This window comes from Leptopilina heterotoma, unplaced genomic scaffold (genome assembly GCF_015476425.1).
Source record: "Leptopilina heterotoma isolate Lh14 unplaced genomic scaffold, ASM1547642v1 Lhet_123, whole genome shotgun sequence".
In the NCBI taxonomy this organism is placed as follows: Eukaryota; Metazoa; Arthropoda; class Insecta; order Hymenoptera; family Figitidae; genus Leptopilina; species Leptopilina heterotoma.
In genome coordinates, this window is record NW_025110842.1 from 4,390,882 (window position 1) to 4,417,331 (window position 26,450).

Sequence of the window (26,450 nt, forward strand, 5' to 3'; positions counted from 1 at the left end):
TAGTTTAAAGTGCAACTGAAAAAATTGCTGTATAATAAAAATTTCTAATTGTTATTAACAATTATTTTAAACAATTGCGATTTAAAGTATGTTCTCAATGTCGGAAAAAAATCAAACTATACTCATGTGATGCGCAAAACTCTAACGAGTAAATTAAAAAAAAAAAAAGTGAGTAACCTCTAAAATTACAGAAGTTATGCATATTTTTCTGACGACGCGCGGGAATTAACTGATTCGCAAACTCTCGAGCGCGCGGGAATACGCCCGCGCCCGCTCCCGCCGCACTGCTCACACTTGTGTTTTCAAACAATTTATGTTTACAGAGAAGGAGAAGTAATTAAAATATTATTTTCTTACTGAATAGTTTATTAATATTTTTACTTTTGGAGTAATTATATACATAAAAACCATTTTGTATGTACTCATAAACTGCTTTGCAGTTTTTATGCTTTGATAAAAAAGTTTTTTCGTGGGTCTGATATTCTTGAATCGTACAAAAATCGAAATCGATATTGTTTGTGTAGAATTTCATCAAAAAATTTTTTAAATAATTGGATTTCTAAATAAAATAATTGAATCATTTGTCACTTCTCCAAAATTCAATTTTTATTAGTGTTTTAACTGAAATTTCTTCTATAAATTCGCTATTTTTAATAATTTATTATTTCTTAAAATTGTATTCCCATAAAGAATTTTATTAACAAATTTTTAAATAATTGAATTCTTTGAAAGAGTTTTAATAAAATGTTTAAGAATAATTATTATTCTTAAACATTTTATTTATTTATTTATTATTATTATTATTATTATTATTATTATTATTATTATTATTATTATTATTTATTATTATTATTTTTTATTTATTATTTTATTTATTTTTATTTTTTATTTTATTTTTTATTTTATTTTTTTTTAATAATAATTATTCTTAAACATTTTATTAAAACTCTTTCAAAGAATTCAATTATTTAAAAATTTGTTAATAAAATTCTTTATGGGAATACAATTTTAAGAAATAATAAATTATTAAAAATAGCGAATTTATAGAAGAAATTTCAGTTAAAACACTAATAAAAATTGAATTTTGGAGAAGTGACAAATGATTCAATTATTTTATTTAGAAATCCAATTATTTAAAAAATTTTTTGATGAAATTCTACACAAACAATATCGATTTCGATTTTTGTACGATTCAAGAATATCAGACCCACGAAAAAACTTTTTTATCAAAGCATAAAAACTGCAAAGCAGTTTATGAGTACATACAAAATGGTTTTTATGTATATAATTACTCCAAAAGTAAAAATATTAATAAACTATTCAGTAAGAAAATAATATTTTAATTACTTCTCCTTCTCTGTAAACATAAATTGTTTGAAAACACAAGTGTGAGCAGTGCGGCGGGAGCGGGCGCGGGCGTATTCCCGCGCGCTCGAGAGTTTGCGAATCAGTTAATTCCCGCGCGTCGTCAGAAAAATATGCATAACTTCTGTAATTTTAGAGGTTACTCACTTTTTTTTTTTTTAATTTACTCGTTAGAGTTTTGCGCATCACATGAGTATAGTTTGATTTTTTTCCGACATTGAGAACATACTTTAAATCGCAATTGTTTAAAATAATTGTTAATAACAATTAGAAATTTTTATTATACAGCAATTTTTTCAGTTGCACTTTAAACTACAGACTTTTAGCTTTAATTTCCAAAAAAAAAATTGAAATTATCTTCATTCGTTTCGGAGTAATAATGAAAAGAATAAAAAGTAACCTAAAAGTTTAACACCTGATAACTTTCAAAATAAATAAAATTTTTGAAAAATATTTTAGCGGGTAAAAGTTTACTCATATATCTATCAAAAACCATAGATAACTTTAAATTCGGGGACAAAAATTTTTCAAGTGGCCGGTTTCACTAATTTTGACCCAACTGGTTTTTGGAAGTAAAAAATTTTCTTACTTAAATTTTAGTAAAAATTACTAAAATTTAGTCCTAATTAAATATATTTTTTAATACAAATTTTAATAAGAAAAGACTTTCAGTTTAGTCTTCTATTGGTACAAAATTTCTTCTCATATAATATTATTGTAAAAAAATTACCATTCTAATTAAATATTTGAACATATTTTAGTTTAAAATAACTTAATTTTTACTACTTTAATAAATAAATAAATAAACATATTTTAAAGTTTAATTTATTTATGTTGAGATAAATGTTTGTAGAAAACCTTATAATTATTTATTATTTCTTTATTATTTTAATATATTTAATTGTTTTTTTTTATTCAATTATTTATTTACATATTTATTTCTTTACTCAATTATTTTTTTATTTAAATACTTTTCTATTTATTTTTTTCTTATTTAATTATTTTTCTATATATATTTATTTCTTTATTTAGTTATTTTTCTATTTAATTATCGTTTTATTTATTTATATTTTTGTAATGAAATTGTCAAGGTAAGATTTTCAAGTTAAACATTGACGGAGTCAGTGATAAGAGAAAATATAATTATTTAAAGGGTAATTAGACGTTGTTGTTGGTTGGTTGAGAGTCTCACGCGAAGAAAATAATTTTTTTTTTATTTTCATTTATATATATATAGTTTTTATTTTTAATTTTAGCCTGCACTTGCGAGCAGTATTTACTGGCGGTCATAAAAGATAATCGCCCCCCCCCCCCTCTTTTAATTATCCCTCTTGCTGATTGTTACAAGACGCAGAATCTTATTTCGTAGTCATTAGCGCAAAATATAAAAGGACGGCACTTGTTTAACAAAAATTATTTCCCTCCCAAAAAAAAAGAAAGACTTTTCCTTTTTTTCGCAACTTTTATAAACCAAAAAAAAAAAAAAAAATCTTCCCCCTAATGACTATTTCTTGAATGCACAATTTCTTTCTTAAAGTCACACATGCATTTTTTTAATTATCTTGTGGACATTTTATTTTATTATTTTATTTTTAAAAAATATTTATAGTCACTATAAATTTAAAAGAAAAAACATTTTTCTTCATTAAAAAGCGAAACACAAGATTCTTGACTTTGAACTTTCTTTTCTTTTTTTTATATTTTGCTTTATATTTTGAAAAATTGCGCGAAAATTAAAAAAAGTTATTAAATTATTTATTAAAAAAAAGAAGAAATTTTTTCTAAAGAAACTTTAAAAACATATTTATCAAACTAATTAAAAATGTAACAAATACTTGTCCAAAATTTTCTAAAATCTACTAAACTTGTCCAGCATTTACAAAATTTGTCCTTAATTTTTCAAAATTTAACTAAATCATTTCCAAAATTTACTAAAATTGTCAAAAATTTAATAAAACTTACTGAATCATTTCCAAAATTAACTAAACTTGTCCAAAATTTACTAAAATTTATTAAATTTGTCTAAAATTTATTAAAACTTACTAAATTATTTCTAAAATTTTTAAATTTTTACTTTTGTCCAAAATTTACTAAACTTTGCTAAATTTATCCAAAATTTATTAGAATTTACTAAAAAATTTCCAAAAAATAAACAAAAATTTACAAAATTTGTCAAAAATTTACTAATATTTACTAAATCATTTTGTAAATTTACTAAACTTGTACAAAATTTACTAAAATAATTTCTAAAATTTTTTAATTTTTACTAAATTTCTCTAAAATTAGCTAAATTTGTCAAAAATTGATTAAAATTTACTAAATCATTTCGAAAATTAACTAAAATTTACTAATTTACTAAATTTGTCCAAAATTTACTAAAATTTATTAAATTTGTGCAAAATTTATTAAAATTTACTAAATCATTTCTAAAATTTTTTAATTTTTACTTTTGTCCAAAATTTACTAAAATTTGCTAAATTTATCCAAAATTTATTAGAATTTAATAAAACATTTCCAAAATTTACTAAATTCGTCTAAAATTTACAAAAATTTACAAAATTTGTTCAAAATTTATCAAAATTTACTAAATCTATTAAAATTTACTAAATTTATTAAAATTTACTAAATTTATTAAAATTTACTAAATTTATTAAAATTTACTAAATTTACTGAATTTGTCCTTTATTTGTCCATAATTTACTAAACTTGTCCAGCACCGAAAATAAAAAAAATATTAGTTCAAAAATATACCGAAAAAGAAAATTTTTACTTTTTTTTCTAATAAATAATATTATTTTTATTTAAAAAATTCAATTTTTTTTAACTTTAAAAAAAAATATATTTTTAATCTTAAAAAAATCTGATAAAGGTTTTTAGTATAAAAATATACCGAAAAAAATATTTTTAATAATCTTTTTTTTTTTAATCATAACTCTATTTTTAGAGTCCAAAATTAAAATTTTTTGAATCGAAAAAAATATCTTTAAGCTTTTGAAATTCTAAAAAAGTTTATTAGTTAAAAAATAAAATTTTCTTTAATGAAAAAGAATAAAATTTTTTTTTTTTTAATATTAAAATTATTTTAACTTAAAAAATAAAATTTGTTTATTTATAAGTCTAAACAAGTCTTAAAATTGTTTTTAGTTAAAAATTGACTTTTTTCGTTACGGAAAAAAATATTTTTAACATTTTGAAGTAAAAAAAAAATTTCATTTCTTTATTTTTTAGAAATAAAATGCAATAAAGTGGAAGGGGGGGGAAGAAGAGAATTGATATAATATTCAATGAATGAAGAAAAAGGGTGTTCTTACTTGAACTCGCTGTCGATGATGATCTTGTTTCTTCTGACGCCTCTCAAGTTCTTCCTTTCTCTCGATCAACGATCTAATCTCACTTACTGGAGTCTGTGAAGTCAGTGTGTCGCTCGGAATCTCTCCGGACGAAGACAATCTTCTCAAGGTCGCTGGCGAATCTTCATCATCTTCACTGTAGCTTTCCACCAATAATTCCGAGTCACTCTGATTCAGAAAAAAGAGAAGAAAAAAATTAAGCAAAATTACTTATTAAAAAAAAAAAAAAAAAAAAAAAAAAAAAAAAAAATTGGCAGTAACTGTTAATTTTTACTACAATGGGACCAATTGGGCCTTAGGTGAATAGGCCGCTATTTTTTACTCGCTGTTTTACAATTTTATTATTTTTTAAAAATTTTTTCCAATATTTAATTTATTTTTTTTTATTTATACTTTTTTTCATTTATACTTTTTTTACAATATTTTTTAAATTACCGTTTGGTAGAAGTTTTGCTTTACTTTAAATGTTCGTTTCTCTCTAAATCTGAATTTACTTGTTACTTATGCAAAAAAAAAAAAAATATGGGAACATAGTCAAGGTTGGACCCTACTGTTTTTAAAATAAAAATACTAGCGCCACCTATTTTCTAAATTACAAAGAAATACTAAATTACTAAATTCCAAATTAACAAAAATTTCAATTTACTTTACGAAAAAAGAATAAAATTAGTTAGGGACCCTAGTCAGGGTTGGACCCCCACTATTTTTTAAAATAAAAACACTAACGCCACCTATTTTCTAAATTTATTTTTGCTAAAAGTTTATTTTTATTTTATCTTAAAAGTTTACTTCTTTCTTAATTTAAATATTTACTTTATAAAAAAAAAAAAAAAAAAAAAAATTGCTGTTAATATATATTTTTTTTTTTAATACAGCAAAAAAAGATTGAATATATTTTCAGAAAAGGAGAGAAGAGAAGGAAAGAGGGGAAAAAAGCAGCAGTAGATTTTATCGCTTTGAGAATAAAAAAGAAAAAAAATAAGCAAGAGAGAGAGAGAGAGAGAGAGAGAGAGAGAAAAGCAATACCTGTACCGGTGGAGAACTTGGAGAACTTGCACTGGATGCTTCGACTACTGAAACGTATTCGCTGATACCCGTTTCGCTTTTCTGTAACTTTAGTACCGGCGTCTCAAGGCCGCAGAGAAATACTTGACCGAAGAAGAGAATCTTGCTTATCCTCAAACAAACCTGAACCACTTCCTAAAAAAAAAAGAAGAAAAAAATTCGAAAAACAATTAATTTATTTTTTTCTTACTTTCAAATTTGTAAATTTAATTCTATTTTTGGAAAATAATAATTTCCTCACTGAAATTTGATTTTCAAATTTTTTATGCTAAAATTTTATTCTTAGTAATTTTTGTTTTTCTTCAACTTCTTCCGTTTTGTAATTTTTGTTTTTCTTAATTTTTACATTTAGTAATTTTTACTTTTTGAAATTTTTACTTTCATAAATTTTTACTGTTAGTAAACTTTATTATTTTTAAATTTTTCTTTTTGTAATTTTTGTTTCTCTTAATTTTTACATTTAGTAATTTTTAACTTTTAAAAATGTTTACATTTTTAAATTTTTACTCAATTAGTAAATTTTATTTTTCATTTTGAAATTTTTACCTTCTATTAATTTTCTTCTGTAATTTTCACTTCATTCAATTTTTACTTTTAGTAATTTTTACTTGATTCAATTTTTACTTTTAGTAATTTTTACTTCTTTCAATTTTTTTCTTTTCAATTTCAATGTAAAAATTACAAAAAGGAAAATTAAAAGAGAGTAAATATTACTGAAAGTAAAAATTATTGAACTTAAAAATTGAAAGAAGAAAAAATTAAAAGAAGTAGAAATTGAAAAAAATAAAAATTTCTAAACTTAAAAATTACAAAAAAGAATAAAAGAAAGTAAAAATTTCTGAAGGTAAAAATTGAAAGTAATAATAATAGTAAATTTTCAATTTTTACCTTCAAAAATTTTTACATTCTTTTAATTTTTATTTATTTCCATTTTTATTCTTTAGATTCTTACTTCCTTTAATTTTTACTTTCTTTTAAATTTCTTTTTTTGTAATTATTACGTTTAAAAATTTTTACGTCCTTAAATTTTTACTCTAAGTAAATTTTATTTTTCACTTCATTTTTATTCTCTTCAATTTCTTTTTTTCTTGGAATTTTTATTTTGAAATTGAAAAGAAAAAATTGAAAGAACTAAAAATGAAAAGAAAGCTAAAATTACTAAAATTAAAAATTGAAGGAATAAAAATTATAAAAATGAAAACTAAATGAAAGTAAAAAATTGAAAAAAGGAAAAATTAGAAAGACGAAAAATTAAATGAATGTAAAAATTACGAAAATTAAAAATTAAGAGAGAGTAAAAATTACCTAAAATAAAAATTGACAGAAGTAAAAATTAGAAAAAAATTTTAGTAATTTTTACTTTTATTACTTTTTACTATTTTTAATTTTTACTTCTTTCAATTTTTTTTCATTTTGAAATTTTTTTTTTTGAAATTTATTACTTTACAATTTTTTAAACTAAATTTTTAACTTAATTTTTAACTTCATTTTTAAAAAATATTTTTTTACTGAAAGTAAAAATTACTAAAATTTAGAAAAGAAATTAGTTTATAGCTATCAAATTTTTTATACTAAATTTTTAGTAAAATATAGTAAAAACAAAAATTACTAAAATTGGGTAAATAAAAATTTTTCCGTCGACTAAAATTTAAAATACAAACACATTTTTACCAAAAAAATATTTAACGAGAAATTCTTGAAATTTATGATTTAAAATATTTTTTAAAGATAAAAAGTTAAAAAATTAGAAGAATCGTTTAATAAAAAACTGTAATAGTTTTTCAATTTTTTTAATAAACTTAAAATAATTATTACTAAAAGTAGGACCTCTATTTTTAGTTAATTCAATTTAAGTTAAAGATTAATTAAAATTAGTTTCAGTTATTTTTTCAAAAATTATTTTAAATTAATTTTGAATATTTAAAAAATAACAAATTATTTTAAATTAATGTAAAAAAAAAATTAAAACAAAATTTAGTTATTTTCTAAAAATAATTATTTTCTAAATTAAATATTAAAAAAATTTTTTTTAATTTAAATTTAAATTTTTTTTTTTTAATTAATAAGGAAAAAAAATTGTATTAATAATTTTCTTCCCACCATATCTTCCGTTTTTTGTGTGAAGAACGCGTCCTGTGGATTAGACATTAAAGGCGTGAAACCAGCTAGTGTTGTGTCCTCCGGAAGTTTTACTAGTTCTAGATCTGTAAAAAAACAGAAAAGAGAAAAAAAAATTATTTTTTAGCTATTAATGTGTATATGTATACATATTGGCAAAATTTATTATAACAGCATATATATAGGAAGAAAAAAAAGAGGAACTTTTTGAAAATTATGATAATGTTTCGCTCGTTAGACACAGAAAAGTAATAAAAATGATTCAGCTTATTATAATGCAAATGAGAGAGAAGACTCTTTTCGTAGGTACAATATATATATTTCATATTAATGAGATGTTGGTACTAAAATTAAACCGACATTTTCTCTCCCATAAAAAATGATACATTCGAGAATTTATGCAAATTTTTTTGGCCATCATCATCATCATCATCGCCATCAACGGAATATCGTAAACAAAAACACCTTTAGATTTTCTTTTTTTTTATTTATTTATTTTGTATTTATTGGATTTATTTTGTTTTTTAAATTTTTACCTTTTTTATTCTTACACTATTTTATTTATTTTTTCTCTGGTTATTATTTTAATTTTGTGTAATTTTTACTTTTGTATTTTTTAACTTTTTTTAATTTTTATTTTCATTAAATTTTTCTTCTTGTAATTTTTACTTCTATTAATTTTTAGTTTTTACTTTCCTTCATTTTTACTTTCAGCAATTAACTTCGTTCTCTTAATTTCTAGTTCTTTCAATTTTTACTTTATTTTAATTTTTACTTTCATTTAATTTTCATTTTTATAATTTTTACTTCTTTCAATTATTTTTTTTAGTAATTTTTACATCTTTCAATTGTTATTTTTAGTAATTTTTACTTTCTGTTAATTTTTACTTTTAGTGTTTTTTACAATCGTTTAATTTTTCTTTTTGTAATTTTTACTTTCAATTAATTATCATTTTTGTAATTTTTACTTCTTACAATTATTATTTTTAGTAATTTTTACATCTTTCAATTGTTATTTTTAGTAATTTTTACTTTTAGTAATTTTTACTTTCATTTAATTTTCTTTTTATGTAATTTTTACTTCTAACAATTTTTATTTTTAGTAACTTTTACTTTCTTCTAGTATTTACTTTTAGTAATTTTTACATTCATTTAATTTTTCTTCTTCTAATTTTTACTTTCATTTAGTTCTTATTTTTTAGTAATTTTTACTTCTTTTAATTTTTTCTTTTCAGTTTCAAAGCAAAAATTTCAAAAATAAAAATTAAAAGAGAGTAAAAATTACTAAAAGTAAAAATTTTTGATCTTAAAAATTGAAAGAAGTAAACATTGCAAAAACGAAAAGTAGAAATTTCTAAACGTAAAAATCTCAAAAAGGAAAATTAATGAAAGTAAAAATTTTCTAAGAGCAAAAATTGAAAGAAGTAAAAATTTCAAAAAAAAAATTAAATGAAAGTAAAAATTGAAAGAAGTAAAAAATAAAAGTAAGTAAAAATACGGAAAGTAAACTTACTAAATGTAAAAATTAATAGAAGAAAAATTTATCAAATGAAAAATTAAATAATAATGTAAAAATGGAAATAATTAAAAATTACAAAAAAGAAAATTGAAAGAAAGTAAAAATTGAAAGAAATAAAAATTACTAAAAGAGAAAATAAAAATTAAAAGAATTAAAAATTAGAAGAAAATAAATTAAAGAAAGTGAAAATTTCTAAGAGAAAAAATTGAAAGAAGTAAAAATTTCTAAAGGTAAAATTTGAAAAAAATTAAAATTTCAAAAAAAATTTCAAGAAGTAAAAATGAAAAGAACGTAAAAATTACTGAAAGTAAAAATTGAAAGAAATAAAAATTACCATAAGGAATATTAAATTAAAGTAAAAATTGAAAGGAGTAAAAAATTAGAAGAAGGAAAACGAAACGAATGTAAAAATAACTAAAAGTAAAAATTAAGGAAAGTAAAATTTAAAAGAAAGTGAAAATGACTAAAAATAAAAATTGAAAGAAGTAAAAATTAAAAGAAAGCAAAAATTATATTTATTATAAAGTTAAAATTCAAAGAATTACAAATTTTGAAACGTAAAAATTAAAAGAAGTAAAAATTTCAAGAAAAAAAATGAAATGAAAGTAAAAATTGAAAGAAGTAAAAAATAAAAGAAAGTTAAAATAAGGAAAGTAAAATTAAATAATTGTAAAAATTACTAAAAGCAAAAATTAAAATAAAGTAAAAAAGTACTAAAAATAAAAATTGAAACAAGTAAAAATTACAAAAATGAAAATTAAATGAAACTAAAAACAATAATAATAAAATTATAAATATTTTTTTTAATTAAATAAAATTTTGCCGCACGTGTGTATTTACAGAATAAAAAAAAATCCAAATCTTCATTTTTTCAAAAGAGCGTCTCACCAAATAATTTAAAATTTTAAATCTGTCTGTAGTTTTTTTGAAAAGAAAAAAAGGAGAAAAAAAGGAGAAGAAAAGAGTCGAAAAGAAAAGGAGAGAAAAAAAGAGGAATTTGGAGCAGTCGACAGTGAAGTTGGAAATAAAACAAGAATTTCGTCTGTTAAACTACGTTTCGGAAAGGATCTGAGACACTAACGGTAAATGCGACAACGTGTACCGTAATGTCAATTTGTTGCTGAATTCACTTTACGATCGAGTCACAATAGATAAATTGGATATTGCTTCAAAGAGTTTACAATACATTTATATATAGATATACACATATACAAGCATATGTGTGCATGAAATTTCATTCGTAAAATGTAATTGAAAATATAAAAAGACATTATTATTATTTATAGAAAAAAAAATGAAATAGAAAAAATTCTGCTCCACTTTTCAATAATTTTTTTCCTTTTACTTTATAAATCTTTTTTGTAGCAAAATCACCTTGTTCTCGAATTCCAGGAAGACTAAACACAATGCATTATGGTTTTATTATTCTTTTCTAATTTTTTTAAATAAAATTAAAAAAAAAGGAATTTTTTTTTTTTTTTTTTTTTTTTTTTTTTTTTTAATGTACTTTTTCAATTTTTTTATTCGAATATCATCGATAATAAATTCCTTTTACAATAAATAAAAACTAAGAGAAGTAACGAATAAAGGAAAAATTATAGAAAAGTAAAAATTACAAAATTTAAAAATTATAGACAGGTAAGAAATTCAAAAAAGTAAAAATTAAAAATTAAAAAGAAATAGAAAAAAGTAAAAATTAAAAAAATTGAAAAAAATTGAAAACAATAAATAAAAAACTAAAGGTAGTAACAAGTAAAAAATATAAACAATATTCAAAGGTAAAAATTACAGAAAATATAAAAATTACAAAAATTAAAAATTATACACAAGGTAAAAATTACAAAAATATGTTAATTACAAAATGGAAAAACTAAAAGAATAAATTGATAACAATAAAAGAAAACTGAAAAAAGTAACAAATAAAAAAGTAAAAATTACAAAAAGATAAAAAATGTAAAAAGTAAAATTACAGACAGGTAAGAATTATACAAAAGTAAAAATTTTAAAAAAACTAAAAAAACAAATTGAAAACAATAAATAAAAACTAAAAGAAGTAAAAAATAAAAAATATAGAAAGCTAATTATCACAAGAAGATAAAAATAACAAAAAGTAAAAATTATAAGTAAAAGGTAAGAATTACAAAAAAGTAAAATTTTTAAAAAATTAAAAAAAAACAAATTTTATACAATAAATAAAAACTAAAAGAAGTAACAAATAAAGAAGGCGAAAATTAATCAAAGGTGAAAATTACAAAAATTAAAAATTATAAACTTGTAAGAATTACAAAAAAAGTAAAAATTAAAAAAAAACAAATTGAAAACAATAAACAAAAACTTAAAGAAGTAAAAATTTCTGAATAAAAAATTTTAAAATTTACTTTTTTTTACTTCTTTTAATTTTTACATTTATTTAAATCTCCTTTCTGTAATTTTTACTTTAAAAATTTATCTTCTTTCAATTTTTACTCTTTGTAATCTTTACTTTCTTTTAATTTTTACTCCTTTTAATTTTTCCTTTTTGAAATTTTTATTTTTATAATTTTTATTTCTCTTTATTTTTATATTTAGTAATTTTTACTTACTTTTAATTTTTATTTCTTTCACTTTATTCTTCAGGAAATTTTTAATTTCTTTATGAAAATTTGACTTCTTTCAATTTTTACGTTTAGTAATTTTTACTTTCTTTTAATTTTCCATTTTGTAATTTTAACGTTTAGAAATTTTTACTTTTTTTAATTTTCCTCTTTAGAAATTTTTACTTCTTTTAATTTTAAAGTTAATTAATTTTGTACTTTTATTTATTTTTACTTTCTTCCAATCTTCATTTTTGTAATTTTTACATTGAAATTAATAGGAAAAAATTGAAAAAAGTAAAAATTACAAAAATTTAAAATTATACAAAATGTAAAAATTACAAAAATTATAAATTATAAATTTGCAAGAATTACAAAAAAGTAAAAATTAAAGTAAAATTGAAAACAATAAATAAAAACTTATAGAAGTAACTAGTAAAGTAAGTAAAAAATATAGAAAGGAAATAATTACAAAAAGTAAAAATTATATACAGGTAAGAATTACCAAAAGTAAAATTTAGAAAAATTAAAAAATTGAAAGTAATAAATAAAAACTAAAAAAAGTAACAAATAAAGAAACTAAGAAACTATAAAAAGGTATGAATTACAAAAAAAATAAAAATTACAAAAAGTAAAAATTATACAAAAGGTAAAAATTACGAAAAAGTTGAAAATTACATATAAAAATTAAAAACAATAAATATAAACTAAAATAAGTAATAAGTAAAGAAAATAAAAAATATAGAAAAATAAAAATTACAGAAGGGTAAAAAAATAGGAAAAGGTAAAAATTACAAAAAAAGTAAAATTATAGAGAGGTAAAAAATAGAAAGAGGTAAAAATTACAAATAGCAAAAAGTAAAAATAAAAATTGAGAACAAATAACAAGTAAATGAAGTTACAAAAAAATAAAAATTATTGAAAGGTAAAAATTACAAAAAAGTAAAAATTAAAAAAACAAATTGAAAAGAAAAGAAACTAAAAGAAGTAACTACTAAAGAAAGCAAAAAATATAGAAAGGTATTAATTGCAGAATGTAAAAATTACAAAAAGTAAAAATTATATACAGGTAAGAATGACAAAAAGTAAAATTAAGAAAAAATTTTAAAATTGAAATAGTAAAGAAAAACTAAAAGAAGTACAAGTAAAGAAAGTAAAAAGTATAGAAAGGTAAGAATTTCAAAAAGATAAAAATAAATTACAAAAAGTAAAAATTATACGAAAGAAAAAATTATACAAAAGGTAAAAATTACAAAAAAATTGAAAATTACAAATAAATATTAAAAACAATAAATAAAAATTAAAAGAAGTAACAAGTAAGGAAAATAAAAAGTATAGAAAGGTAATAATTACAAAAAGTGAAAATTACAGAAAGGTAAAAAAGAGGAAAAGGTAAAAATTACAAAAAAAGAAAAATTATAAATAGGAAAAAATAAGAAAGTGGTAAAAATTACAAAAAAAACAAGAAGTAAAAATTGAAGTTGAAAAAAATGAAAAACTAAAAGAAGTTATAAGAAAGTAAAAATTATTGAAAGGTAAAAATTAAAAAAAATTATAAACTTGTAAGAATTACAAAAAAGGAAAAATTAGAAAAAACAAATTAAAAACAAATAAAAACTAAAAGAAGTAACTACTAAAGAAAGTAAAAAATATAGAAACGTAATAATTACAAAAAGTAAAAATTACGGAAAGGTAATAAATAGAAAAAGAAAAATTATAGAAAGGTAAAAAATAGAAAATGGTAAAAATTACAAAAAGCAAAAAGTAAAAATAAAAATTGAAAACAAATAAAAACTAAAAAAAAGTTAGAAAAAAGTAAAAATTAAGAAAGGTAAAAATTACAAAAAGTAAAAATTATAGAAAAGTGAGCATTGCAAAAAGGAAAAATCGAAAAATACAAAAAAAAATTGTATCAATATTCTAATGAATAAAAAAATTAACAAAAATTAATAAGGAATTAAATTATCAAAAAAAAATCAAGAAATTCCATTATGAACTCTAAGGAATGAAGCATAATATATATTTAAATATTTTAAAAAAGAAACCAAAAAACAAAAACCAACATCGAGGATATTTATGATTTGCCAACGAAATAAAGTTATCATATTTCGTTTGCAAAAAGAAATAAAATACATAAAATTCCACAAATTCTAGAATGACGATACAATACGAAATGAAGTTATAATTGAATGAAGTCATTACAATTCAAATACATTCCAGAAATGAAGGAATGAAGTTATGCACTCATACATTCTCTATGCAAAAAAAAAACGAAAACAAAAAAATGAATTGCAACTTGTAAATTATATTTTCACATATAAAATATACACAGATCTAGAATAAATTGGAGAAAAAAAAATTTTTTTTATGCTCACATATCAGTTATATTACAGAAATATGAAATTTTTAAAAGATTTCAAATGACTGAGGAAGTCACCGGTAAATATTGAAATAACGTGTTGGTTTATGCTAACGAACAACATAGAAAAATTTCATTTCGATATTCATAAACTGTCTATAGAAAAGCGTCGTTTGTGTTGCACTTGACACTTATTGGCTTTTTACAAGTAAAAAGGAAACCGAAATGGCATAACGGTTTATTATATTGTATGGTTTTAAAATTATGTAACCGCATTTGCTAAACAATGTACACCAGGGTCAGGGTGACATTCAAATCTTCTCAGAAATCTTTTTTTTTTCTTCCTCTCATTTTTTTTCTCTCTCTCTTTCTCCTGCTTCTTTATTCTTTTAACAACTTCATTAATGCATTATATATGATATTTCTTAACGTCTTCATTTCTTTCATTCCTTTTTTTTACCGTTTTTCCTCTTTTCTTTATATGATCGATTCCTTGATTCTTTTTTTTACTAATTAATTATTTTATAATTTTACAATGAGGAAATAAATTATTTTATATAAAAATTCCATTGCAACATTAAAATTAACGTTTAGTTTTGATTTAAAAAAAAAAAAAAAAAAAAAAAAAAAACTGTAGATAACAATTAAAAAAACTGATAATAATTTTATTAAGGCAATAAATCTGTTGTAAATAAAAACTTGTGTATAGAAATGTAACGTTAAAATTAACGTTCAGTGTTGTCTCAAAATAAAGAAAAAACTGTATAATATTTAAAAAAAAAGAAAAACTATACCAGTAACTTTATTAATAGATCAGATTAAAAAAGAAAGCCTTGCAATAAATTATTTAATTTATTAAAATTTATTTGATTATAAAATAAATAAATAAATGCAAACTTAAAAAATAAATAAATAAATAAAAAATAAAATAAAAAATAAAAAAAAAAAAATTTTGCATAAATGCAGACTTTGCACTCGATAATTAATTTTAAAAATTAGCAAAAAGTAGGTTTCAAACTTTTTTTTTCCAAAAAAAAAAAGTAAAAAAATATAAAAAAGTAGTAAAAAAGCAGCTATTAAAAAAACTAAACTTGACGACCAAAAAAAGTTTTAGACACTTTACAAAAAAGACAAAAATTCCATTCCATAGTTTTTATTTTCCTGACTTTTTCCATAATTTTCATCAAAAAATATTTACTTCTTTCTTATCCTGCTAAAAAATTTAATTCCTGCAACGAATTATTTTTTTTCATGAAAAAAATTAAATATTTATAAAAATAAGAATTTTATTAAAATTTTATTAAATAATTGATTTCTTTCAACTAATTTTATGCAAATTCTAATTTAAATAATTGAATTCCTAAAAAATTTTTATAATTCATGAAATAATTGAATTTTAACGAAGATTTTTCCGAAAAATTTTTTAAATAATTGAATTCTGTTTGGAAATTTTATGAAAATAGTAAATATTAAAAAAACGTTAAATTGCGAAAAGTTGTTAAAAATAATTAAATTTTACAAAGAATTCTATTAAATTTTTTTGAGAATAATTAAATGCCTGTGACGTATTTTATTAAATTTATCAGAAAATAATTGAATTCCTAAAAAGAATTTTATTATTTATAAAAATAGTTGAATTCTTGCGAACGACTTTATTAGAATTTTTTAAAATAATAATTGAATTTCTAAGAAAAAATTTTATTACTTTTAAAAATAATTGAATTTTTGAGATGAATATTGTTATTTATGAAAATAATTGAATTTTAGAAAGAATTTTATTAAAATGCCTCAAAATAATTGAATTTTCGAGAATAATTTTGTTATTTATCTTTAATAATTGAATTCTTTAGACAAATTATTATTTATGTAAATAAATGAATTCTTAGAAAAAATTTTATTAAAATCTAAAAAAATAATAATTGAATTTAAAAAAAAGTTTAATTAAAATTCTATTTAAAATAACTGATTTCTTTCGAACAAATTTAATTAAAATATTTGAAAATAATTGAATTCCAGTGAAAATTTATAATATTTTTGTAAATCATTGAATTCGTCCAAAGAATTGCAAAAAAGAACATTTTTTTTAATAATTGATTTCGTGCGATGAATTTTATTATTTATGAAAAAAATTGAATAGTTGCAAGGAATTTTATTATAAAATTTTTTTAAATAATTAAATTCCTGAAAAGAATTTTATTATTTATGAAAATAATTGAATTATGGCGAAAAATTTTATTAAAATGTTTAAAAATAATTGAATTTCTATAAAAACTTTGTTATTTTCAAAAATAATTGAATTGTTGCAAGAAATTTTTTTTTTTTTTTGTATAAAATTTTAAACAATAATTGAACTTCTGAGAAGAATTTTATTATTTAAGAAAATAATTGAATTATTGCGTAACATGTATTAAAATGTTTAAAAAAAATTGAATTTCTGCGAAAATTTTGTTATTTTTGAAAAAAATTGAATTTCTAAAAAGCAATTTATTCATGAAAATAATTGAATTCTCGCGAACGAATTTATTAGAATTTTTAAAAATAATTGAATTTCCAAGAAGAAATTTATTACTTTTAAAAATAATTGAATTCTTCTGAAAAAATAATTGAATTTTTGTAAATAGTTGAATTCTTCCAAAGAATTAAAAAAAAATTTTTTTTAAATAATTGATTTTTTCGAGTAATTAAAATTAAATTTTTGAGGATAATTACATTTTTTGAGCAATTTATGTAAAATTTTATTACAAATATTTGAAATTCTGCGATGAATTTTACTATTTATAAAAATAAATGAATTATTAACAAGAATATTACAAAATAATTGAATTCTGGAGAAGAAATTTATTAAAATTTTTGAAAATAATTGAATTTCTTTAAAGAATTTTATAAAATTTTTTGAAAAATAATTGAAATCTTGAGAACAATTTTATAGAAATTTTTGAAAATAATTGAATTGCTTCGAAGAATTTTAGTATTTATAAAAATAATTAAATTCTTGCCAAAAATTTTATAAGAATTTTTGAAAATAATTCAATTATATAAAAATTTTCAAAAATAATTGAATTCCTTCAAATAATTTTATTATTTATGAATATAATTGAATTCATGCCAAGAATTTTTAAAAAAATTTTAAAAACTATTGAATTTCTTCAAAGAATTTTATAGAAATTTTTGAAAATAATTGAATGCCTTCGAAAAATTTTCTTGTTTATGAAAATAATTGAATTCTTGTCAAGAATTTTATAGAAATTTTTGAAAATAATTGAATTCTTACGAAAATTTTTACAAAAAAGTTTTTAAACAATTGAATTTCCAAGAAAAAATTTTATTACTTTTAAAAATAATTGAATTCTTGTGACGAATATTGTTATTTATGAAAATAATTTAATTTTACAAAGAATTTTATTAGAATGCCTAAAAATAATTGAATTTTCGGGAATAATTTTCTTATTTATGTAGATAATTGAATTATGTCAGAAATATTAAATTAAAATTGTATTTAAAATAATATAATTCTTTTGTACAATTTTATTAAAATATTTGAAAATAATTGAAATTCTGCGATGAATTTTATTATTTATGAAAATAATTGAATAGTTGCAAAGAATTTTATGAAAATTTTTAAAAAGTAATTGAATTCCTGAGAAGAATTTTATTTATTTTTTAAATTTTGTTAAATAATTGATTTTTTCCAAATTCTTTTTGAAAATGCTATTCTAAATTAATTTAATTCCTGTGCAAATTTTATTATTTATAAAAATAATTTAATTTTGGATGAGTTTTATCAATTTTTTTTTTGAATACTTTTGCGAAATTTCATGAAGATACTAAATTTTGAAAATAATTGAATTTCGAATATTTTTTGAAAATAATTGAATTTCGAATATTTTTTAAAAATAATTAAATTTCAAATATTGTTTGAAAATAATTGAAGTTCGAATATTTTTTGAAAATAATTGAATCGTTTTAAAGAATTTGATTATAATTTTTGAAAATAGTTTTTTGATTTCTAATAGGTTTTAGTAGATGGGTGCGAAGCCTGCTTTAGGGTTTTTTAACCTAAAAGGGTTCGTTTATTTCTTCTACTGATTTTTAATAAGTTTTTGTTTGAATATTTCTTTACCTTTTGCAAATAGCAAAGCAAAGAAATTTTTTGAGGGTTTGTTTATTTCTTCTACTTATCTTTAATAAGTTTCCTTTTCGAATATTTCTTCACCTTTTTGTAAATAGCAAAGCAAAGAAAAGCAATTTTTTAAAAATTAATTATGAGTAAAAAAAACAATTTCTCACCTTCCTCTCGGCCCTGAGCGTCCTTAGTCGAAATTAAAAGGTCCTTAGGATACGTTAACTTCTCCAAAAAATTCACCAACGTCGCCAATCTGCTCCAAGCATCTCCAGGAGGTCTGAAAATAACCGAAAATAGAAATTATTTTCTTCTGAAAAATTACTTTCCTTCTAAAAAACAAATTTAGTTCTCCCCCCTCATTTTCATTCACAAATTCAATTTTCAATTTTCGTCCTTGTCGTCAAATTTTTTTTTTTTCAAAGAATTCGTTTTCTAAACAAATCTGATAAGTGTGTTTATATAAACGTAAATGTCGGAACGATTTAAGATGAATAGGAATGAATTTCAGTGAACCGAGGCAACAGCAGAAATTCTCTTCTCGCCATCTTCGAAAAGGGTTTTTGCTATATACACACCTTAAAAGAAAAAAAAAGGTGGAAAAAAAGAAAAGAAAAAGAAAAATTTTACCCGCGACTCGTTAATCTTTTTGCATTCCGTGCGCTCTTCAGTGAAAAAGGCGGATTATCAAGACGCTTATCCGTTTCATCGGTCACGCTCTGGTCTCGACCTTCGCTTCCACTATACTGGAACCATATGTTGAACATTTTTTCATCTATTGAATAAATTTCTATTATTGCTCACAATAATCAGCATCAATTTATCTTAAAACACGACCATTAATTTTCCATCTTCCTCCAAACAAAACAATTTCGTGACAGTCGATGAATATTTTCCTTCTTTGACCCCCAAAAAACTGAGAATCCCAATTGACAACAAATGTTTATTTTTCCCTCAATCAGGATTTAGAAACATTTTTTCTCTTCAACCACAATTGCTATAATTACTCCCCTATGATACAAAATTGAAATTAATTTCACTAAAGCCTAACACCGATTTTTTTTTTTTTTTTTTTTTTTTTTTTTTTTTAATTAACATGAACATTATTTTCTAAGCTACTGAAATTAACGTCTAATTTAACTCAGATTCTAAAAAGAAACCTTTTTCTACAACCATTCATCTTAAAGTTTTCCCCCAGGTCAAAAAGTTTAAAAATGTGAAAACAAAAAAATTTTCAATATGAAAAAAAAAAATTTTCCACAACACGAAAAATAGAAAAATGCGACAACAAAAACAATAATATTCACGGAACGCAAAATTTTGAAATTTAAAAACAAAAATTCACACAAGACAGAAATTTACAATGCGAAAATGAATTTAAAATAAAAAAAAAATTGCGCAACTATGATTGAATGAGTTAATTATTGTTTGCCTCTTAACAATTTACAATTATGTGAGTCAAGCGCGCTTCCACGCAAGGACGTTGTAAAGCGCGACGAATCTGATCCTGGCTTCTTTCAACTATTATGTTTCATTGGCTTCGAACACAAGTTGACGTAATTAACCGTTGACCTTTCAAAGACTCCCGATCGTTTAGTCGCTTCTACTTCAGAAGCACTTCTCTTATTATTCATAGGCATTCAATTCTCTCTTTAAAATCTCTCTCTCTCTCTCTCTCTCACACTATTTGCATTGTCCGAAAATGTATTTTGCAAATACTTCAAAAAACTCTTCAGTCAATTTTTTTTTACAAAAGCATTTCTCATTATTAAATTTAACTATTTTTTTTGTCAAATCTTAAAATTTATAATTTATTTATTCAATTTTTATAGTTTATTGCTTTTTTTATTAAAAAAAAAATTTTAATGATCTAGACACGGAGAATCGAACCCCGAACCCATGTGTTAAAAATCCGGTCGGTTAACCACTAAACTGTCTTACATATTAAAAAAAAAAAAAAAATTCTGATTAATATTTTTCCTTGGCAACTAAGATTTTCAAAAATATCAAATTTAAACCTTTTTGAAATTCAATAACTTTATAAGAATATTATTAAAAAAACATGAAGAAGTCTTCGACTCGAAGTGATTCACTTCTTCATGTTTTTATAATAATTAAATATTAAAGATTACCCTGTGATAAAATTATTATTTTATATAAAAATATTGTTACTCTAACTTCTTCGAAATTATTTTCATCATTACAATTCAATTAATATTTTCCAGAATTTTTAACTACAATTTTTCTTTAAATATTTAATTATTATAGTTAAAAGTACGAAAAATTTATAATTCCAAAGATTTGAATTTAAAACCTTTTCAAAAATCAATTATTTCTAAAAATTCATGCTTTAATGCTTTTATTATTAAAATTATTATACAAAATTCATTTTAAAATAAATTCTTATTGGAAAATTCTTCGAGAATTCAATTATTTAAATACAAAACTAAATAATTTATTGAATAGTTAAATGTTTCTTAAAATTGAATTTTTATGAAGAATTTTTATTAACAACTTTTTAAAATAATTAATTTCTTTTAAGGAATTTTATTAAAATTTACCAGAAATTTATTGAATTAAAGAATTTTATCACAATTTTTGAAAATAATTAAAAACTTTTGAAGAATTTTATCAAAATTTTTGAAAATAATTGAATTTATAAGAAGAATTTAATTAATAATTTATGAAAATAATTGAATTCATGTGAAGAATTTTATTAAATTATGTATAAAATAATTGAAATTTTGACAAGAATTATATTAAAACTTTTGAAAATAATTGACTTCTTGAGAAGAATTTCGGAACCTATTTATAAAAATAACTTAATTCTTGACGAGAATTTTTCAAAAAATTTGAAAATAATTTAATTTCTGCAAAGTATTTTATTACCTTTTAAAAGAATTGAATTCTCGTAATGAATTTTGTTAGTTATCAAAATAATTGAATTTTGAAAAAGAATTTTATTAAAATTCCTTAAAATAATTGTTTTTTTGGAAAGAATATTGTTGTTTATCAAGGTAATTGAATTCTTTTGCAGGATTTTATTATTTATGAAAATAATTAATTCTTGACAAGAATTTTATACAATTTTTTAAATAATTGATTTTGTTCAAACAATTTGATTATTTATGAAAATAATTGAACTCTTGCCACGAATTTTACATTAATTTATAAAAATAATTGAATTCTTTTGCAGAATTACTTAAAAATTTATGAAAATAATTGAATTCTTGACAAGAATTTTATAGAAATTTTTTAAAATAATTGAATTCTTTTGCAGAATTTTATTATTTATGAAAATAATTGAACACTTGACAAGAATTTTATAGAAATTTTTTAAAATAATTGAATTCGTTGGAACAATTTGATTATTTTTGAAAATAATTGAATTCTTGACAAGAATTTTATAGAAATTTTTTAAAATAATTGAATTTCTTTCAAAAATTTGATTATTTATATGAAAATAATTGAATTCTTACCAAGAATTTTATATTAATTTATAAAAATAATTGAATTGTTTTGAATATTTGAATTTTTTAACGAATTTTAATATTTTATTGAATAATTGAATGTTTCTTAAAATTGAATTCTTTTGTCAACTTTTAATAAAATTTTTATGAATAATTGCATTTTTCGCGGAATTTATTTAAAATTGTATTAAAAATATTTAAAATTCTGCGATGAAATTAATTAAATTCCTAAATGAAAATTTATTATTTATGAAAATAATTAAATGTTTTCGTAAAATTGTATCAACAATTTTTTTTCAATAATTAAATTTTTTAATCAATTTTATGATAATAGTAAATATTAAAAATTATTGAATTGCGAAAAACTATTGAAACTAATTGAAATTTTGCAAAGAATTTAATTTTAATTTTTCAAAATAATTAAATTTTTGGCGAAAGATTATGCTATTTATAAAGATAATTGAATTCTTGACGAGATATTCGTTAAAATTTTTAAAAATAATTGAATTTCTTCGAAAAATTTCATTAGTTTTGAAAATAGTTGAATTTTTGTGATGAATATTGTTATTTATGAAAATAATTAAATTCTTGTGATGAATATTGTTATTTATGAAAATAATTGAATTTTGCAAAGATTTTTATTAAAATTCCTAAAAATAAATTGAATTTTTGTAAAGAATTTTGTTATTCATCAATATATTTAATTTAAAACTTTTGAAATTGATTGAACAATAATTAAAAATCTATTGTGGTTAGAAATAGAAAAAAAAATGTTTTCCAGTACTTTTAATAAGAATTTCTGACTTTTCCCTGATTTCCCTGACCAATTCTACTTTCCCCTAATTTTTCCCTGAATTCCCTGATCTGTTTGTTAACCTCTTAGCTATCTTACATATTAAAAAAAACAAAAAAATTAAAATTCCTACTTGAATTTCATTATTTTTTTTATCTAAATTATCATCTACCATGCTGTCAATTTAAATAAATAAAATTGAAATAAATAAACTGAATACTAATAATAAAATTAAATTCCGAAGTAAGAGAAGAAAATGAAGACGAAACAGAAAATTGAGATGAAGAAAAAAAAGAAAAAAATTGAGATTAAATGAAGATGATGGAGAATGATAGAATGATGATGATGATGAAGAAAGAAGAAAAGGAAGAAGAAAAAAGAATAGAAGAAGAAAAGAAAAAGAAAGATGAAAAAAGAGAAAAAACAGAAAATGAAGTTGAAAATAAAGACGAAAATTGAAGATGAAATAAAGAAGATAATAAATTGAAGATAATGTAGGGGGCTAGTGGGGGGAGAGAAGAGAAGAAAAAGAATACGTTTCGTGGTTTTCGTTGATAAATAAAATATTAATAATGCATGGACAAAAATTATTCATACAGGTGAGCAGAAGCGATGATCTGGCAGAAACTATCACGGTTCTTCGTTGCTGAAGCGAATGCTGGGTAGCGAACGGCCATGACCTAAGGTAACCCTTACGTACGACTACAGCATCGCTACTTTGTAACTATCCGTTCTCGTAAAACTTGCCAGAACGAGCACTAACGTCACTTATTTTAATTTGCAAGCTAATAAAGCCGTGTCTGAACTTTCGAATGACCGAATAATTGAAATCTAAAGTCGCTAGGAATAGAGAGAGAGAAAGACAGCGAGAAATGTTCTTTTGAAATTCAACTTTCGTAAAATATTTTCTCAATGCAGTAAAAAAAATTCTTTCCTATTATTTTTACTATTCTAAATTTTTTCATTCATTTATATAATTAATTTTTTGCTCAGTATAAGTTTTTCGTCGAATGGTTTTATACCTTCGAAAATTGATAATATATCAATTTTCATTGAAGGGAATTAGCTCAGATCTAAAAAAAAATACCTTTCCATTAACGGACACAAACTTTTTCACTGTTAAGGGTCGTCAGTCTCAGTCCATGGACTAAGTAACCCTCAGTTACTTGTTGTTCAAAAAAACACTCACCCAACTCTGTAGTCTGTACAAGATGGCGGGGGGTTCCAGACAGTACTGTGGCACAGCATCCAGTCACACCAAATCTGAAAATACAAAAAGCACCATAAAAGTAAATCGGAAATTAAAAATACTTTCAAAAAAAAAACTGGAACTATTTTTTAAAATTATCTTTCAGTCAATTTTTCAAATTTAAAATAAAGAAATAAGAAGAAGAAAAAAAAGAAGTAAATGATAAAGTGAATTCCTCAAAGGAATTATTATAGAAAACGTGAATCTTATTCTCTGACTTTGGCAAACGGAAGAAGAGCTCTAACAATGTATTTTAGCGCACGTGTATCTTGTCCAAACGTTATCGACAATATTAATATCCCCAACTTCACTTACGGAACTGTTGTCCCTGACATTATTTCCCTACCGATCCAAATCTCCGATAAGAATCAACCCTTCAGGCAGGGGTTCTTCCCGGAAGGAGAAGAAATCGAGTCAAGGCTTTACCTATGAATCATGGAAGCTGCATGAAGTTACAAGTCTCTCCACGCTCTAATCTATAAGTTGTACGTTTGATCTCACCTCGAGAAAGAAAGAGAGAGAGAAAGCAAGAAATACAACCAGAGAAAAAAGGAGAGAGACAACGAGAGAAAGAGAGAAAAAAAGAACAAGACAGACAGAAAGAGCGTATTTTACTGGATGTACATCTCCCTCAACGTATACAGACATTCCCTGATAGTTTTATTATACCACCACCATTAATATCCCTTGTCTTTACTCCCTTTTTTAATAAACTTTGAAATTGACGTTTAGTTTTACCTCCCAAAAAAAAAAAAATAAAAAACTGATAATAATTTATTAAAGGCAATAGCCTATGGAAATAGAAACAATTGCAAGAAAATGTAACGTTGAAATTAACGTTCAGTGTTGTCTCGAAAAAAACTATAATAATTAAAAAAAGAGAAAATGACCAGTAATTTTATTAATAGATGAAATTAAAAAAGAAACGCTTGCAATAAATACTTCTTTGCTTCTTTAGGGTTTTTTTAGCTTATGAGGGTTTTGTTTATTTCTTCTACTTATTTTTAATAAGTTTTCTTTTTGAATATTTCTTTACTTTTTGCAAATAGCAAGGCAAATAGGGTTGCCACAAAAATTTAATTTTTTTTCCCTGACTAATTTGAATTCTGCGATAAGTTTTGTTATTCATGAAAGTAATTGAATTTTATTATTTCTAAAGATAATTGAATTCATCGAAAATTTTTATTCAAACGTTTAAAAATAATTATTTTTTTGTAAAGAATTGTAGCAAACTTGTTGAAAATAATTGAATTTTTATTAAAATTCTTTAATATAATCGAATTTACTTAATATTTTTAAAAATAAATGTATTCTTTTGAGAAATTTTATTAAAATTGTATTAAAAAAATTTGAATTCTTTTGAAGAATTTTATTATTTATGAAAGTAATTGAATTTCTCCGAAGAATTTTAATATTATTTATGAAAATAATTAAATTTTTCTAAAGAATTTTATCAACAATCTTCTTAAATAATTAAATTTTTAAAGGAATTTTACATTAAAAATTTTGAAATTAATTTAATTTAATTGAAGGATTTGATTAAAAGGTTTAAAAATAATTAATTTTTTGAAAATGATTGAAAATAATGGAATAATGAATTTTTCGAGAATTCAATTATTTAAATTGAAAGATAAATAATTTCTTAAATAATTTAATATTTCCTAAAATTGAATTTATATGAAGAATTTTATCAAAATTTTTAAAAATAATTGAATTCTTTCTTTAAATTTGCCAATTTAAAAAGTAATTTTAAGAATAAATCTAATTTTCTATCAGTTTATTTAAAATTATATAAAAAATAATTTGAATTCTGCGAATAAGTTTTGTTATTTATGAAAATAATTAAATTCTTTCAACGAATTTTATAAAGAATTGAATTCCGAAAAAAATATTATTTATGAAAATAATTAATTTCTTGTGAAGAATTTTATTCAAATTTTTTAAATAATTGAATTTCTCAGAATTTTTTAAAACTTTTTGAAAATAATTAAATTCCATCGACAAAATTTCATTCAAAAATTGAAAATAATTAAAATCTAACGAAGAATTTTATTAAATTTTTTTTTAATAATTGAAATCCTGTAAAAAATTTTATTTTTGAAAAGAATCAAATTCTTGGGAAGAATTTTAATAAAAGTTTCTTAAATAATTGAATTGTTTCGAAGAATTTTATTTTTTACAAAAATAATTGAATTGTTTCAAAGATTTTTTAAAATATTTTTGACAATAATTGTATTCCTAGAAAGAGTTATATATTTTACGAAAATAATTGCATTCTATGATCAATTTTATTATAATTTTTCAAATTAATAAAGCATTTTAACAAAATTTTTTTAAATAATTAAAGTCTCGAGAAAAATTTTATTATTTATGAAAATAATTTAATTCTTAGGAAGAATTGTATTAAAAATAATTGAATTGTTTAGGAAAATTTTATTAAAATTGCAATTTTATTAACTAAATCTTGTA

General features: G+C 20.6%; 1 protein-coding gene across 3 annotated transcripts in view; it reads right to left on the minus strand.

The window, feature by feature from the left end:
- LOC122512689 (telomerase-binding protein EST1A-like) overlaps window positions 1-26,450 on the minus strand; it is a 143,594-nt gene that overhangs the window by 38,166 nt on the left and 78,978 nt on the right. For 2 of the 3 annotated variants that reach the window (XM_043628680.1, XM_043628679.1), the window contains exons 19-23: window positions 23,922-23,995; window positions 18,637-18,749; window positions 7,881-7,984; window positions 5,742-5,915; window positions 4,677-4,883 (exon numbers count right to left, since the gene is read on the minus strand). In XM_043628680.1, coding sequence (XP_043484615.1) covers window positions 4,677-4,883; window positions 5,742-5,915; window positions 7,881-7,984; window positions 18,637-18,749; window positions 23,922-23,995 — 672 coding nt within the window. The remainder of the gene's footprint in view (window positions 1-4,676; window positions 4,884-5,741; window positions 5,916-7,880; window positions 7,985-18,636; window positions 18,750-23,921; window positions 23,996-26,450) is intronic. The other variant, XM_043628681.1, reaches the window with a different exon arrangement.